This window comes from Camellia sinensis, chromosome 11, assembly GCF_055761805.1.
Source record: "Camellia sinensis isolate YWXY chromosome 11, ASM5576180v1, whole genome shotgun sequence".
In the NCBI taxonomy this organism is placed as follows: Eukaryota; Viridiplantae; Streptophyta; class Magnoliopsida; order Ericales; family Theaceae; genus Camellia; species Camellia sinensis.
The window spans coordinates 155,877,501-155,893,462 of record NC_138971.1 but is presented as its reverse complement, the minus strand read 5'-3'; the positions used below and the strand labels follow the sequence as shown (position 1 = coordinate 155,893,462).

At 37.1% G+C, this 15,962-nt stretch overlaps 1 protein-coding gene across 2 annotated transcripts; it reads left to right on the top strand.

The window, feature by feature from the left end:
- The first annotated feature begins 4,500 nt into the window (after positions 1-4,500).
- LOC114322215 (uncharacterized) lies at positions 4,501-12,134 on the top strand. Of its 2 annotated transcripts, none has more exons than XM_028269490.2 (14): positions 4,501-5,247; positions 6,031-7,050; positions 7,186-7,243; positions 7,343-7,405; positions 8,424-8,487; positions 8,575-8,668; positions 8,745-8,828; positions 8,928-9,017; positions 9,121-9,148; positions 9,440-9,970; positions 10,063-10,124; positions 11,277-11,386; positions 11,472-11,559; positions 11,654-12,134. In XM_028269490.2, the coding sequence occupies exons 1-14, from the start codon at positions 4,738-4,740 to the stop codon at positions 11,936-11,938; spliced, it is 3,087 nt and encodes a 1,028-aa protein (XP_028125291.2). In that variant the 5' UTR covers positions 4,501-4,737; the 3' UTR covers positions 11,939-12,134. The 2 variants fall into 2 exon arrangements, with proteins under 2 accessions (XP_028125291.2, XP_028125293.2); XM_028269492.2 differs by having other exon boundaries at positions 4,765-5,247; positions 6,023-7,050.
- The last annotated feature ends 3,828 nt before the right edge of the window (positions 12,135-15,962 follow it).

Here is a 15,962-nt window from a genome sequence, read left to right as displayed (position 1 = left end):
CTGTCTCGAAAAATAATGTAGTTTTTAGTTGAGTGAGACCAAGAATTATGCCATTTACAATACACTTTTCTTTTAAGTTTCTCTGGAGACGGAATTTTGACTCCTTTTGGCAACTTCAAGAAATTTGCAGCAAGCAAACGATCAAAAATGTCATCTGCCTTTGTTAAGTCAAAAGAGTATTTCCTATGAAGGTCTTTCTTTTTAAACTGCTGATCAATTGTTGTATCTTTATGAATTAATGCCTCACAGATCACAGGTTCTTTCCCCTACAATCTCTGCTGCATCAATCTCATAATTAGGATCTCTATAATACGTCTTGTACGATGCATTACTTCGATCTTGTTCTTCTTCTAGTAATGCTTCATACCTAGACACCTTATAGGTTAATTCCACTAAGTCTCTAAACTCAGTTGAGTCAAACTTCTTTCGAAGCCTAAACTCTAAACCATTTTGAGCCAATCTCACAAATTCAGGCTCTAGTAAGATGATCCTACATTTATTTCGTGCTCTTTTAAATCTGACAACAAACTGAGTAGCTTTCTCATCAGGCCTTTGACTCATTCTTGCCAAGTCTGCCATGGAAACCTCTAGCTCTGTTTGGAAGAATTGGGCATGAAATGCCTCTTCCATTTGTTGCCAAGTTTGGATAGAGCCAGGTGTAAGGTTAATATACCATACAAATGCTCCCCCAGTTAGAGAATTTGGAAATAATCTTAACTTCATATAGTCATTATTCATAAATTCACCGCACTGAGCCGCGAACGTAGCAATATGCTCAACCGTTGATTGGTTTCCATTCTCATAAAAAAGGGCAAAATCTAGTATCCTGAAACCTCTTGGGTATTCATGTACCCTATCTACCGATTCTGGGTATGGTTTCCTGTACACAAGAGTCTGAACCCCCCGAGCCATTGGTCCACACATTTCTCTAACAATGTCAACGATTTGATCCCCAGAGACCATATTTTGTGCCTGTTGAACCACAACTGGAGGAACAAACACAGGATTTGGTGGACAACCTTGTGCCTGGGGTTCTCTTGGTCCAAAGGGTGGTATATTTGGGACTGGTTGTCCTTGTGGTGCTGGCTGCTGTTGGAGGTATGGGTAACCCCTTTGATCCTGTCCTGCGAAAGGTGCTGGAACAGGTGTTGTGTCTCTTCCAGTTGTAGGAAAACCTTCCAACCCCCTGGGTATAAATTCGAATAAAGGATTAGTGAACCCCCTCGTTCCAGGTATGACTTTGAACATGGGATTTGGAACCATCCTTATGCCATTTTCTTGCACTGGGCCAGATTCACCAATTTGCATGGCTTTACTGTTAAGTAATGAAGCATTTTGACTTGTTATAGGCCTCGAAATAGATTCATACCAAGACTGAGGCGATGGTCTTTCATAGTTTTGATTATTAGTTTGACTATTAAAATGTCCATTAATTTGCATAGGCTGTTTATCTCTAGCCAATCTTTGCTGAAGGACATTTGAAATTTCCTCCATGTGTCTTGTGTTTGTTGGTTGGTGGGTATTCATTCGATCCAAAAAGGATGTTGCCCACCTTTCTATTGTGTTCATTAACTGCTGTCCCATGGCATCTACTAGGCCACCCCATGGATTCATTGGCTGAGTAGATGGAATAGTGGATGGTTCAATTCCTTGGCCTTGTCCAATATTATGAACATATGGTACTTGTTCCGAAGTGTTGGTCTGTTCGACCATAGGTTCTTATAAAATAAGTGTTTCCACAGGATGTGTTATCACATTATCCTTTGTATTAGGCATTTCTACCTCCCCTTCCACGCCTTCTTCCAAGCGTTCATTTTTTCCTTGTCTCCTACATCTAGCCATTTCAATTAGTCCCACCAGGCGTGCCAAAAATATATGTTGGTTTTTTTGGCTTTCGAAGGCTATTTTTGTAATTGTAAGCTTGCCAGCAAGGATCAATCAATCCTTATATAATGTTAATTGCCAACCACTTATTAGACGATTGTGTTTTAGTTCTTTCAGCCTCAATGAAGAGGACTTTTACTGGTGGCTTTGCTTAGAAGAATTAAGCAAACAATAGTTAAATGAAGAACAGTTGTAGTATTTCATTAAGCAAAATTAAAGACTTACAAAGATCTGAACCAGCCTCGTAGAGGTTTACAGCAACAAGTTACCTGAAAACTACTCCTATGAACGAAATGCAGTGCAGAAATTTGAAGTACATAAATGTAAAGAACAAGAAATATAAAAATTAGAAAAGAAATAAAGTAGAATAAAACTGGTTTTCTGGATTTGAGTCTGGGACTTTTCTGGGGCCTTCTCTGTTATTTATACTTCTTAGAGATAACCATCGAACTGCAATTCTAACCGTCGTAACGCTCCTCCATGATCGCTAATCATGTTGCCTTATAGTTAGCTCTACTACGCCAATACCTGCAGCTAGGCTTCCCCCCTGATTTTGAATTTAAATGTGAGTAACCGTTGAAGCCACATCACTTTGCATCTCTTTGCTGATCCAATACTACGCAGATCTTATGAAAACCAATACTAACTGCCACGTGGACGATCACGATCGAAGGTTTGAATTGTTTTCCCGTATTACCCTCAACCTACCACGTGTTGAACTGTGATTGGCTTTATACACAATATGTAGCCAACAGTAATAATGCTTTGAAAATAAATATATTTTTCTTTAGTCAAATATAATAAAATAACATAATTGTAATTATTGATCTAATATGATTATTCAAAAAATAATAATCTACACGAATATTGACAAAACAAATAATTTAAATCACCGAAATTGAACTGTTCGCCTCCGTTTGGCAAGTTGGTTTATGGGTTTTTTTTGGCTATTTTAGCCACAAAAAACAAAATAGGCTATTTTAGACACAACAAACAAAACATCACATCCAACCCATAATCATTACAATCTTCTCTCACAAAAAAAGTTAAAAAAGTCAAAAATCCAAAAAGTCCTTCCAAAACCAAGCTTTTTAGCCCAGACTAAAATAGCAAAAAAAAGTCAAAAAACTAAAAAAGCAACCCACTTCCCAAATGAAGCCGTTGTGGCCCAACCTAAATACATGGTGCAATATAGGTCCAGTTCATTTATTAACTTTCACATCATCCGAGGGCTTGCACGTAAATTCAAATACACTTGCAGTTTTTTTTTAAGATTTTTTCTTTTGAAAAAATAAAAAGAAAATAATTACAAAAAATAAAAATAAAATTTGAGTCTTATAACTAGGGGTGCAACTCGGGCGAGCTCAACTCGAGCAACCCGAGCCCAGCCCGAGTTTTTTTAGGACTTGGGCAACTATATCTTGTAATCTGGACGGGCCTGGGCAGATTTTTGATGTCCGAATTGTAATTCGGGCCGGGCTTGAGCAGAATCAATGGCCAACCCGAGCAACTCGAATTGAATTTAATATATTGTATAAATTATATAATATATATAAATTAAATAAAAGAGGTTTAATAAATTAAATTAAATTAGCCCAACTATATCTTATAATATATAACTGCCTCAGGTTTGATGTTTTTTTGCCCTTTTGATTACATCATTTCTTATGTATTCTATCTATTCACTTTCATAAGCTTGTTAATTCTTTATTTTACCTTTGTATTTTAAATATTGGATTTAGGGACTAGACACCATGGTAGGTGAGCATGGGACTCAATTGTTTGGTGGACACAAGCAGAGAGTTTCATTTGGTTTATCTTTAGGTTTCTGGACTTGGGAATTTTAGACAATTCGGGCTAACTCGAGTTCAAAATACAAAGCTTGGTCCGGTCTTGGACAGCAATGCTCGGGTTCATGGTTGGGCTTGGGCACTGCCAAATACAATTCGGGCTGGGCTTGGGCAAACCCCCAACTCGACCGAACCCGTCCGAGTTTAACAAAATAAATTTTCAATTTTTAATTTTATCAATTTAAATTCTAATATTTTAGTTTGTTTTTTAAATTTAAACTATTTATCTATTTTTGTTAAGTGAAATTGACAAAAATAAAAAAAATATATTTAAGTCATTATATATGTGGGTGTATGATTTTTTTTTTTTAAATATAATTTTTTTTATTGAATTTAATGATTAAAATATCAAATTTTTGGGTTCAATTTTACCACAACAAAATACTACTAAATAGATTTGTTCAAATTTAAGACAAAAATAAAAACTCATGTGTTTATTTGGCTATAAGACTCAAATTTGTGAGGTTTTTTTTTTTTTTTTTCAAAAAAAAAAAAAATTTAAGAATTATTTATATAGAGACCCCTAAATTATTAAGAAGTAATAATTTGATCTCCTAAATTATAAAAACATATTAATGGACCTCCCAAATTAAAAAAGGTATCATTCCCCCCTCCCCCAACTATAAAAATATACAAATAAGTCTCTTAAATATTGATGCGTTTTACTTTAACTCATTTCGTTAACAATCAAATTTGCACCTTTTTGTAATATAAAGACATTTATACATTTTTATAATTTAAAATATTCATACACTTTTTATAATTCAGAAGATAAAACTGACACTTCTCAATAATTGAAGATACTTTTTATAATTTACAAAGTAAAAATGATAGTTCTTAATCGTTCAGGAGTAAATAATCCAAAATTCAATCCTTAGATGGAATTGGCGGGAATTTGGCACTTGCAAATTCTCAAACCCTACACGACGAGTCCCATTCCCGCTCCTCCTCCCCCCTTCTCTCTCTCCTCATCTCTGCAAATCTTCTCCATACAGACATACATATGCATACACCTTCACTCTCAAGATCTGAGACCTCCATGGAAGCTCAGCTCACAAAGTCAACCCTCACTCCATTCACCACCACCGACCTCCACAAAGCTTGGCACCTCCTCTCTCTCCTCCTCAGAATCGGCCGTCCTTCTCCTCCTTCAGAGCTCGCTTCCCAATGCATTCTTTTCCCAGTACCCCCCGATTACATCAATTACCTCTGTTCGATCTCCAATTCTCCAATCTGCTTCAACAATGACCTGTTTGTTATACCGTCGCTTGTTGTCTTCGTAGCTTTTCGGAAGTTTTTATCGAATTTGAATGCAATTGACGCGTTTGTGCCTCGGATTGGGGTCGGAGGTTTTAGAGTTTGGGAAGATGTTGTCAGGACGTATAGTAGGAGAAGGAAGAGGCTCAGATCGGAGTTTGAAATTATGGCGGTGGAGAAAAAGAGAGCGGTTTTGTGTTCTGTAGATGAGGGAAATCGAATTGTGCCAATTTCAACTCCAAGTGATTATAGTAAGGTAATGCTTTGTGAGCGACTAAAATTTGCATTTGTTGTTGGATTTATCTTCAATGAAGGTATAATTTGATTGTGCTTAACGTGGATTAGATCATCTCCAAGTTTTTCATCGAATTTGATTTTAAATTTGAGTAAAAAAAAAAAAAAAAGAAGCTTAATTCGACATGAACTATTCCAATGCTTTTATCAAAATCTTTTTAAAAATTCCAAATATCTCCTTTTCATCAAATTTGATGGGGAAAAAAATCATCTCCAATGCTTCATTTTTTTATTTTAATTTTTAATTTTTTTTCCCATCAAATTCAAATTTGGTAATGGTTTGGATCTGTTCTCAATTTGATGGAAAAAATGGTTCTTTATTTGATGAACATTTAATGAAAGGATTGGAGATGCTCTCAGTGTGACCGAAATGGGGCCATTGATATATCATATTCTGACTCTACATTTCCCAAACATCAGATGGGTAATCATTAGGTTTGCCCTAATCATGTTCCCTCCTCCTTAGCCTTGAATTTGTACATGTATAAGAGTTCTGGAGCGTATTGCTTGGCTTATTTGGATTTTGATCCACTGCTTATTCACATTCAAGCAAAATATGATTTTATTATTGGTGCCTGTCAGATTGTCACTGAATCTGTAATGGTATATATCTTGTATGATTTTTAGAATCTGAACTTGGTTACGTGACATCTATTGCTTTAGCAGTCTTGTTCAATGTTAATACTATGCTCTACCTATCAAATTACAATTTTGGATGGTTTCTCAAAACCTATCAGTCATGCAGGTACAGTTTCCAAAGGGAGACAATATGACCAGAGGAATTGATACACGGGCAGGTGATATTTCAATCATGAAACTTGAATCGGACAATTTGAATAGAGTGGTTGAGAAGGTTCCCTTCTCATTCAATCTCAATGCTGGACTGTTGAGTTATGGACTGCAGAAAATTGATCTTGAAACCAGTAAGGAAACAAGTATAATCTTTGATCGTCTGAAGGAGCATCGATATGTGTATAAGCCAGAATGTCAGCATAGCTTTCTCAGTTTTGAAAATTTTCCACATATTCTTTATCCAATAACAGTAGAAAAAATAAAGACATGTATGCTTCATCCAGAACAATCTATCCATACTACAGAAGAAAATTTGGTTGTGTGGAGAGAAACTAAGATGGATGAGACAAGCTTTAGAAGTAGAACAAGTTTCAATGCCACATCATGCACAAAAGTAGAAGAACAGAGCATAATTTCGCCAATGGAGGCTGGGAATGTTGGTCATGCCTTTAAAGATAAAAATATCAGAATAGTTGAAGATGAAAGAGTTGTCGATGGCAAAGAGCAAAAACTGTTAATTGATTCTATTTTCCATAAAGATGAAATTGAATACGTGGTCCCAGCAGTTAATACTGCTGAAATGGTCATGTCACATGATGCCAAAAGAATGAAAAAGGTAAGGTGCATTGATATGATTCCTTCTCTGGATAGAAAGAAAGCAACGGCAAATGCAGAGAATAAGTCTATTTTATCAGTAGGCGAGCTCTCTGTTATGCAAAAGCAGCTGATGAAATCCTCCAAATCAAAGACCTTTCAGAAGGATGCACTATATCCTAAACGGCAAGCTCTCTGCAAGGCATTGGGCAATAGTAAGGCTGTTGATTCTCCTATAGAGCAGCTGCAATGTACAAAAGATAGAAACACAATACCCATGAAGCAGAAGTTAAAGCAGAATTGTGAACAAAAAATGTACACTAAAAAGGTGGAAAATTCTAAAGAAAAAAGGGACAACCCTATTGCCATCGCTCTCAATGTAAGTTTTGGTTCTGCCAAAGTTTCCATAATTCATGATTGAAGTTTTTGCTTTATCAAGACATAACTTCTGTTATCATGGATGATCTGGCTTAATAATTTAAAGCTCGTGATGCTTTCTTTGAATTATTAACAGGAACCAAAACCGCTACCAAATTTTGAATCTTTTACCGTGGAGGAAGAAGAAGGTTCAGGTATTAAATTTTGATTTCCTGTGGCTTTCCATCTCCTGCCCTGGCAGCCCATTTGTCATGATTTGAATTCATTGGTGGCCTTTGGTAAACATAATGCAGGTGGTTATGGCACAGTCTACAGGGCTCAGAGAAAGAATGACAGAGTGACATTCGCTATTAAATGTATGGTGTATTTTCATCTTTTATGTTATTTTTGTTCTGAAATTTGAATACGAGGTTAAGGCATATTATGCAAAGTGCGGAAATAGATGTTTTTCATCATTTGCAGGGAAACTGCAATTCCTTCAGAGTGAGTTATTTTATTCCATTTGGAATTTAGTGATCAACTAAGCTATGTTTCATTGTTCAATAATGTATATCACTTTTATTTTCGTGATGTCATATAAAAAGATATGATCACTTGGAATCTTGTAGCAGGATTAGTTTAAGGTGGCATTCCATGTATTAATATTATTATTATTATTATTTTTTTCGAACAAAATCTCGGGAATCAAATGCAGCACTCTGTATGAATCAAAACAGTTTTGTGGGTTATGGGAAAGATATGCATGGATGCAATGTCTGTTGGAATGTGTCCCACATTACTTAGGGTTGCCTCATCTGTGCTACTTATAAGGCTCCAGTTTCCCTCTCTTTAATATCTGGGTTTTTAGGAGCAGTGCGGATTGAACTTTTCAATTTGGTATCAAAGCTTGGTTGGGCCTGTGATTGGTGTGCCGCTTGTTCGGCTACTGCATGTTGTGGTCCAAGAGGGTGTGTTGAAATGTGTCCCACATTGCCTGGAGTTGCCTCATCTGTGCTACTTATAAGGCTCCAGTTTCCCTCTCCTTAATACTTGGATTTTAAGGAGAAGTGTGAATTAGACTTTTCAATTATGTCCTAGATACCATTTTACATTTTCTGAATTATTATTATTTTTAATCTTATTTTTTATATGAAGCCTGCAGATGTTAGAGAAAGTAGTGCATTTTGGTGGTGTTCATTTTATAGAATCCTAGTAACTTAAATGTTTATGTTCTTGCTTCTTGTTTTGATCATACATATATCAAGCTTTCATTACAGCATTGCTTTTGAGATGGCTTCAGAGAATGGCCTCTAATGTTTCCATTTTGAAGTCACCTTGACATTATCTTGATGGAGTTACTTACCTTATGCCAAATGGGATGTTTTGGTTTTGCAGGCCCTCATACAAATGCTAACAGACACCATGTTCATAATGAGATGAAGATGCTGGAGCATTTTGGGTAAGATACTGGAGGTTCATTTAAGGATTCAGTTATATTTTTAAGTGAAAAGTGATGTTCAATCTGAAAGTGATACTTCTAATTCAGGGGTAAGAACTTTGTCATAAAATATGAAGGCTCTTTTCAGAGTGGGAATTCTGAGTGCCTTGTTCTAGAGCATGTTGAGCATGACAGACCAGAGGTAATTAATGTGGAACTTCAATGGCTCTTTTCTGTCTGTTCTTTGTCTGACGTCAGTTGTTATTTTAAATGTTTAGGTCTTGAAGAGAGAAATAGATGTTTTCCAGCTGCAGTGGTATGGCTATTGCATGTTCAGAGCACTTTCAGGTTTACATAAGCAGGTGAGAGATACTAGGCTAACCAATAAATATGATGTGCATGCATGGGTCATTATGATTTCTCTAGAGCTGATTGAACTTTGTATTCTTTTTGCACTCCAGGGAATAGTTCATCGAGATGTTAAACCTGGCAACTTTCTTTTCTCTCGTAGGGCCAATAGAGGTTATCTCATTGATTTTAACCTTGCCATGGTGGGTGATACTTGTCTTGGGATTTTCAGTTAGGCATTCTAATTGTTTCCTACAATTTCTTATTGTGCTCAACAAAGTTTTTTTTTTTTTTTTTCCTATCTAGGATCTGCACCAAAAGCATGGAACTATTGGTATGTTGTTTCTTCTTCCGTTTATCTCTGTATGTAGTTATGCAAATGTTTACAATTTTTAGGTTCAATGTAAAAATACCTAGAGGTTAAACTTGAAGAATTTAATGTTATATATGGTTTGTTGAAATAAATTCAATATGAACAACAATAAGAACATCTTCGTTATGAAATCTTCCAGATAAATAACCTACTTAAGTATGTTTTCTTCATTTCTTTCCTTTGTTGTTGTGAATCTGTTCTTATTTTAATGCAATTTTGGATTGGATTAATGGACTTTGTACAATTTTACAGACAAATCAAAGGTGGGCTATGATGTGAGTTTCAATCGTTTTCCACATCCACTTGACCACTCCAAAACACTTCCTCCTAGCAATCATAAGTATCTGATTGGTAAATCTTTGGAAGCAATCGTCCAGGACACAGGAAAAGTTTCCAAGCCACTGTTATTACCCAGGAACCTGAAAAAGAAAGTTGTGGACCAAACAAATGCCTTTTCTGACTTGGGCAATAGAAATTTGATGAAAAGCCAAGGTGCAGATGGCTCTGGGATAACGTCAGCAAAGGATGCAACAAGCACTAGAACTCCATCAACAGAAAGGTTTAGGGAACCCATTCCTTGCCAAGGTAGGAAGGAGCTTATCAGCCTGGTTCATAAAGCAATGCAGAATCCAAATTATGAATCACAAAGTGTTCCAGCTTCTAAGAGAAAGAGGATTGCTGCTGTTCCAGGAAAAGTGAACAGAAAACTTGTTTACCTTACTCCAATGCCACTGTACTCTTCTGGCATTGCTGTTGCGGGTGCTGGCCTGGTAAATAATAAAGGTGTGTTGGCTATGTTTGGAGACTTGCTTGATACTTGATATAAGAATCCTTCAAATTTTTACTATGATCACTCATGTACTACTTGTTTGTAGGGAATGGAAAGCAAAAGAGAGAAGGCCCTTGTGTTGGAACGAAGGGCTTTCGGGCTCCAGAGGTGAGAAATTGTTTTAATCTTCATTCAGTATGAATTAGATCTTTCAATAAAATTATTGCAGCGACATAATTAAATTTGGGAAGAGAGAAGCTTGGATGTAGGAGAAAGAGTCGCAAGATGCTATAATATTATCGTTACTTCTAATAAAGGAAGACATTTTCCACATATAGTGTTAACAATGAAAATTTTAGAATCCTCTTTAAAAAATTGTATGGGGAAGTGCAGGCAGATTCTCATTCACTAAATTTCAAAATAGTGGAGATTAGGTCATCATTAAATCAGTGAACTATGTTATTGTAATGAAGAATGCACTTACTGGATAGATTTAAATTTGAAAAATCACTGATAAGGAGATTTGCCATCTTTCCTTCGTTTCCGTCTTTGCGGTGGATGTACTGCAAAGAATCTTCGAAGTTTCAAAACCCCAAGTCAATTGAAGGTTGTTGTGTCAGTAAGAAGATTTGAGTGTCTTACCTTCAGCTGGGTGGATAACAACTACTCTTGAGGAAGTCCAAGAATCTTATAGCTCTCCTTTTCTTCAAAGTAAACTTGGGTCTAAAGGTAGAAGTATCATTTTAAACAATTTTCGCAGGGAATTTCCTATATCTTGGAATGTGGCTTGGGTGTAGCACCTACAAAATATCTGATTCTTCTCTGCAGCTAGAATCTGATATTAGCTCTAAGAACCTGGCTGTGGAGAAAAATCAACAAGCATTTGTAATGTTTATTTTTCACCCACTCATTTCACTTGTACTACAACTGAACCTAGTCCAAGTTTTAGCTTCACAATTTTTTTATACATACTACTTCTTCAACCTTGACACAATTTTGCAAATCACATTTACCACAGTTTTTCTTCCTTACTATTATACCCAAACAGGTAACTTGTTCAATTTTTCCTAAACAATGGTCTTCAGGTTAATTTTGTGCTAAGAGTAGAGATGGAATGACAAGAAGCAGCCTAAATTGAGGAATGGAAATTAATAAATTGTTCTATTTTCCATGGAGTGCTAGGATTTTCCTTTCCCTAGATAGTTTGTTCTGACCTTTCAAGGAAAATGAATATCCTCAGAGTTCCACGAAAAAAGTATGCTTGTTTTTCAGGGATATAGTTTGTAAATTGAAATAGTCTAATATTGAGTGCTTATGCAGGTATTGTTCAGATCACCACATCAAGCGGCCAAAGTTGATATCTGGTCTGCCGGGGTCACCTTACTTTACTTAATGATTGGAAGGACACCCTTTACTGGTGAACCCGAACAGTAAGAATCGTTTCTCTTCATCAAAGAACACTAAATTGCAATTACAATTTATCTATCTTTCCAACCTTGTTGCTATCATTTGCAGGAACATAAAGGAAATTGCAAAGTTGAGAGGCAATGAAGATCTCTGGGAAGTGGCCAAACTACATAACTGCGAATCTTCATTTCCATTGGTATTCATTACTCACTCGCCACTTAAATTAAAAAAAATTATACATTAGTTGTTCGATTATTTTATTTTGTAAGAGTGTTGATTTTTGGTCACAGGATCTTTATGATGTGAAATTCTTGCCATCTATGAAACTGCGAGATTGGTGCAAACAGAACACAAAAAGACCAGAATTCTTCGAGGTCATCCCAAGATCACTCTTTGATCTTGTGGAAAAGTGTCTGACAGTGAACCCGAGATTGAGAATAAGTGCAGAGGAAGCACTCAGGCACGAGTTTTTCACTCCATGCCATGACGGCCTAAGAAACGAGAGGCTGCTCAGGAAGGGCCTCAGCTTGGACTCTGGGACAAGCCATTTTTTGCATAGACAAACTGACTTGTGAAGGTTTTTCATGAGAAAATTCAGCTTTGTAGAGGCTTCATTTTTTTTTTTTCAATATATTGTAATGTTGTAAAATAAAATTAGTCATGTTCCCCCCATTTCCTAAGAAATTCCTTGTTAACAAGTTGTAAGGTTTGTAACTATGTCAAACTGTCAATATTTGAATTAAATATTAACCTAGACACATTTTATGAACATATGTTCAGTGCGTTTTGTCCTTTGAATTCTTTGAAGAAATAGGTTGGTCACTTTTGGAAATTTATGATGCAATATGACTTTGATTTAGGATCAGGTTGTGGTGCACACCCCTTGGTTATGTTGTGGTGTGCTCTTGCTCATGACATAATGCAGTCAACGTTACGACAACAATTACATTCAATCGTAACTCTTAACTCCAAGTTACGACTTATTGAGTTATTGGTGTTATAACTTGTAAGAGGGGTTAACTTGAGCCTATTCAATTAATTGGGTCCGATCAGAGTCTAATCGGAAAGCCTAAAAATTAATGCGTCCGGAGAAATTATTGTCAAATGGGCTCAAGTGAATTCTATTGAACGGACCTATAAGAAAGTCAACAAATTAAACAAAGGAGGACCTATCAAGCATATATCTCTAAAGAGAGCCTAAAATCTCATCCGAGGAGGCCCAGATCATACAGGTGTTCGAGGAGGTTAACCGTTGCTTTCAGAAGAGATGAAACCTTCGGAGGAGATCCATTCTCCGAAGTATTTGTTTAGTCTTGAAAGGGTTTAGAATTACAAACTTAGAGACCCATTTGAGCTCGAACTCGAAAGGGTTCGGATCCATGAACTTAGAGATTTGAAGCATTTGGTTTTGAACGGATTCGATTGCAATCTAGAAGTTGCTTTGTTAATGAGTCTTAGAATACTTGTGGGCTCGGAGCTTTCTGGGATCGATGCACCAAAACCATGGGCGTGATAGAGTTCAAACAAAGGACTTGATCTTGAGGACAGTGAGTGGAGATAAATTTACTTTTTGGTTAAACTAGCCTATATCCTGGTCGAGGTGGCACGATCTAAGGGGTTCCTGAGATTCGACAATATTTGCGGGTAGGGCGTTCTCTTGAACTACTCCTGACCTTTCTGTGGCAAGGCATTCTCTAGAACTACCTTTGACCCTTTGAGATTATTGGAGATTATTGGTTAGGTGTGGATAAGAAGAAGTGTTCGCCAAGAGGTTGATCTGATTTTTAAGGTTTTTCTCATCTTCCAAAAGATCACCTCCTTAGACAAGGTGGTTAGAGAGAATATTTCTCATGTGTCTTGCACATGAGCTCTGAAAAAATAAATATGGAGAGAATAATTGACAGAGCAAACAGGCTCTTTGTTTTCAATTGTATTAATCCTTACGGGGAGACTCCATTTTATAGGAGTGATTATACAACATTTGCAAGACAATATAATAAAAAGCTACTAGACAACATAATGAAAGGCAACACTCATAATTAAAGGCACAACATATAAAACTAAAAGTAGCCGAAAGGAAATGGCACTAACTAAAGCAAATTGCACTATCTAAGGCATCTGATGACTACTAATGACACACAAATATAATATATACATTATATATATTATATATTATTAATAATGAAAAGAAGCTTGATTTCAAACACTCCCCCTCAAGCGACGTTGTAGATGTTAATCATTCCCAATTTGTCCGTCAGATCTTCAAAGCTAACTCGAGCAAGAGCTTTTGTGAGAATGTCAGCCTTTTGGCTCTTTGTTGGAGTGTAGCTGACTTGAAAAACTCATTCTTCAATCTTTTCCTTGATAAAGTGTCGATCTATCTCCACGTGTTTAGTTCGATCATGATGAACCGGATTCTTAGCGATACTGATGGCGGCTTGGTTGTCGCAGTATAAAACCATGGGATGCTCAGATGGAACCCGTAATTCTTCTAACAGTCTGTTCAACCAGATTCCCTCACAGATACCTAGGGCCATAGCACGAAATTCTGCCTCAGCACTACTACGGGCTACCACTGACTGTTTCTTGCTTCGCCATGTAACCGCGTTCCCCCAAACAAATGAACAATAGCCAGAGGTTGATCTTCGATCAGTCACTGAACCTACCCAATCTGCATCTGAAAAAATCTCAATTTTTCTATTTGTTGTTCTTTGGAAGAAGAGACCCTTTCCTGGTGTCATTTTTAGGTACCTCAATATTCTGGTCACAGCAGTCATGTGTTTTTCGGTTGGATTATTCATGAATTGACTGACCACACTAACAGAGAAGCCGATGTCTGGCCTTGTATGAGAAAGATAAATGAGTTTTCCCACAAGACGTTGATATCTCCCTTTATCACTTGGTGCACTACCGTCACTTTCTTCCAGTTTGATAGTTGTGTCCATAGGAGTTTCTGCCGGCTTGCATCCTAGCATCCCTGTTTCATTTAGTAAGTCTAGAACGTATTTACGTTGTGAGACTGCTATACATTTCTTTGACCTAGCAATCTCCATTCCAAGAAAGTACTTAAGATTTCCAAGATCTTTAATCTCAAATTCCTTTGTTAGGAATTTTTTAAGTAAGCCAATTTCCTCTTCATGATCACCTGTTAGAATTATGTCATCCACATAAACAATGATAATTGCCAATTTCCCTCCTAGGGAGTGCTTCACAAATAATGTATGATCGGATTGACATTGAACAAAACCATACCCTTTCACTACCTTAGTGAACCGCTCAAACCAGGCCCTGGGAGATTGTTTGAGACCATACAGGGATTTTCGGAGTCTGCAAACTTTGTTGAAATTTGATGTCGTCTCAAGTCCAGCAGGAATGTCCATGTAAACTTCTTCCGTTAAGTCACCATTGAGGAAGGCATTTTTTACATCAAGTTGGTGAAGCGACCAATCGAGATTAGCTGCCAAGGATAAAAGGACACGAACAGTGTTGAGCTTGGCAACTGGAGCAAAGGTTTCTTGATAGTCAATGCCATAGGATTGAGAGAATCCTTTAGCGACCAACCGAGCTTTATAACGATCCACATTACCATCTGCCTTGTACTTTACTGTGAAAATCCACTTACATCCAACTGGTTTCTTACCTCTTGGAAGATCAGTAATTGCCCAAGTACCATTCTTTTCCAGAGCCCGAACTTCCTCATTGACTGCCGCCTTCCACTGAGGAGACTTGAAGGCTTCCTGAATATTCTGAGGAATGGGTATCTCTGTGATGCTAGAAGTGAAGGCACGGAATGAAGGTGATAGCTTATCATAAGAAATAAAGTTCCCAATGGGATGCTGAGTACATGATCTAACTCCTTTTCTCCAAGCTATGGGCATATTAAGAATATTGTTTTCTAACTCAGAATCAACAGTACTATCTGTGGTAGGAATATTGTTACCTGGAATGTTGCTTGGATTAGAACCCGGTTCAGCCTCATGGGATTGTTGAGAAAGTGCTCCTTCCTCCGTGTCCTCTTGGATGTGCTCATTATCCCGCAAGTCAACAATGAACTCAGAATTTTCGGCAGGTAAAGATTGATTAAATGACTCTTGAGGTGTGTGATTTTTGGTGGTGATGGATGGCTCACTAAATGACTCAAGGGTCCAAAATTGATGTTCCTGGGTTGGAGTCTCCCCCTGAATGACGATTTTAGGATAGTAAGACTGGGTTTCAAAAAATGTGACATCCATGGAATTATAGAATTTCTTTGTGACCGGAGAGTAACACTTATACCCTTTTTGATGTGAAGAATACCCAATGAAGATACACTTGAGCGACCTGGGATCAAGTTTACTTCGATACTGGTGATGGATATGAACAAAGACAGAGCACCCGAAAATTTTTGGTGGGATGGTGGAGATGAGGCGAGTAGTTGGAAAGGATTTTAGGAGGAGTTGACAAGGGGTTTGGAAATTTAGTACCCTAGATGGCATCCTATTAATAAGGTAGGCTGCTGTAAGAACAGCTTCCCCCTAGAAGAATTGTGGAACATTTGTGGAAAACATTAGCGATCTGGCAACATCTAACAAATGCCTATTTTTTCGTTCAGCGATGCCA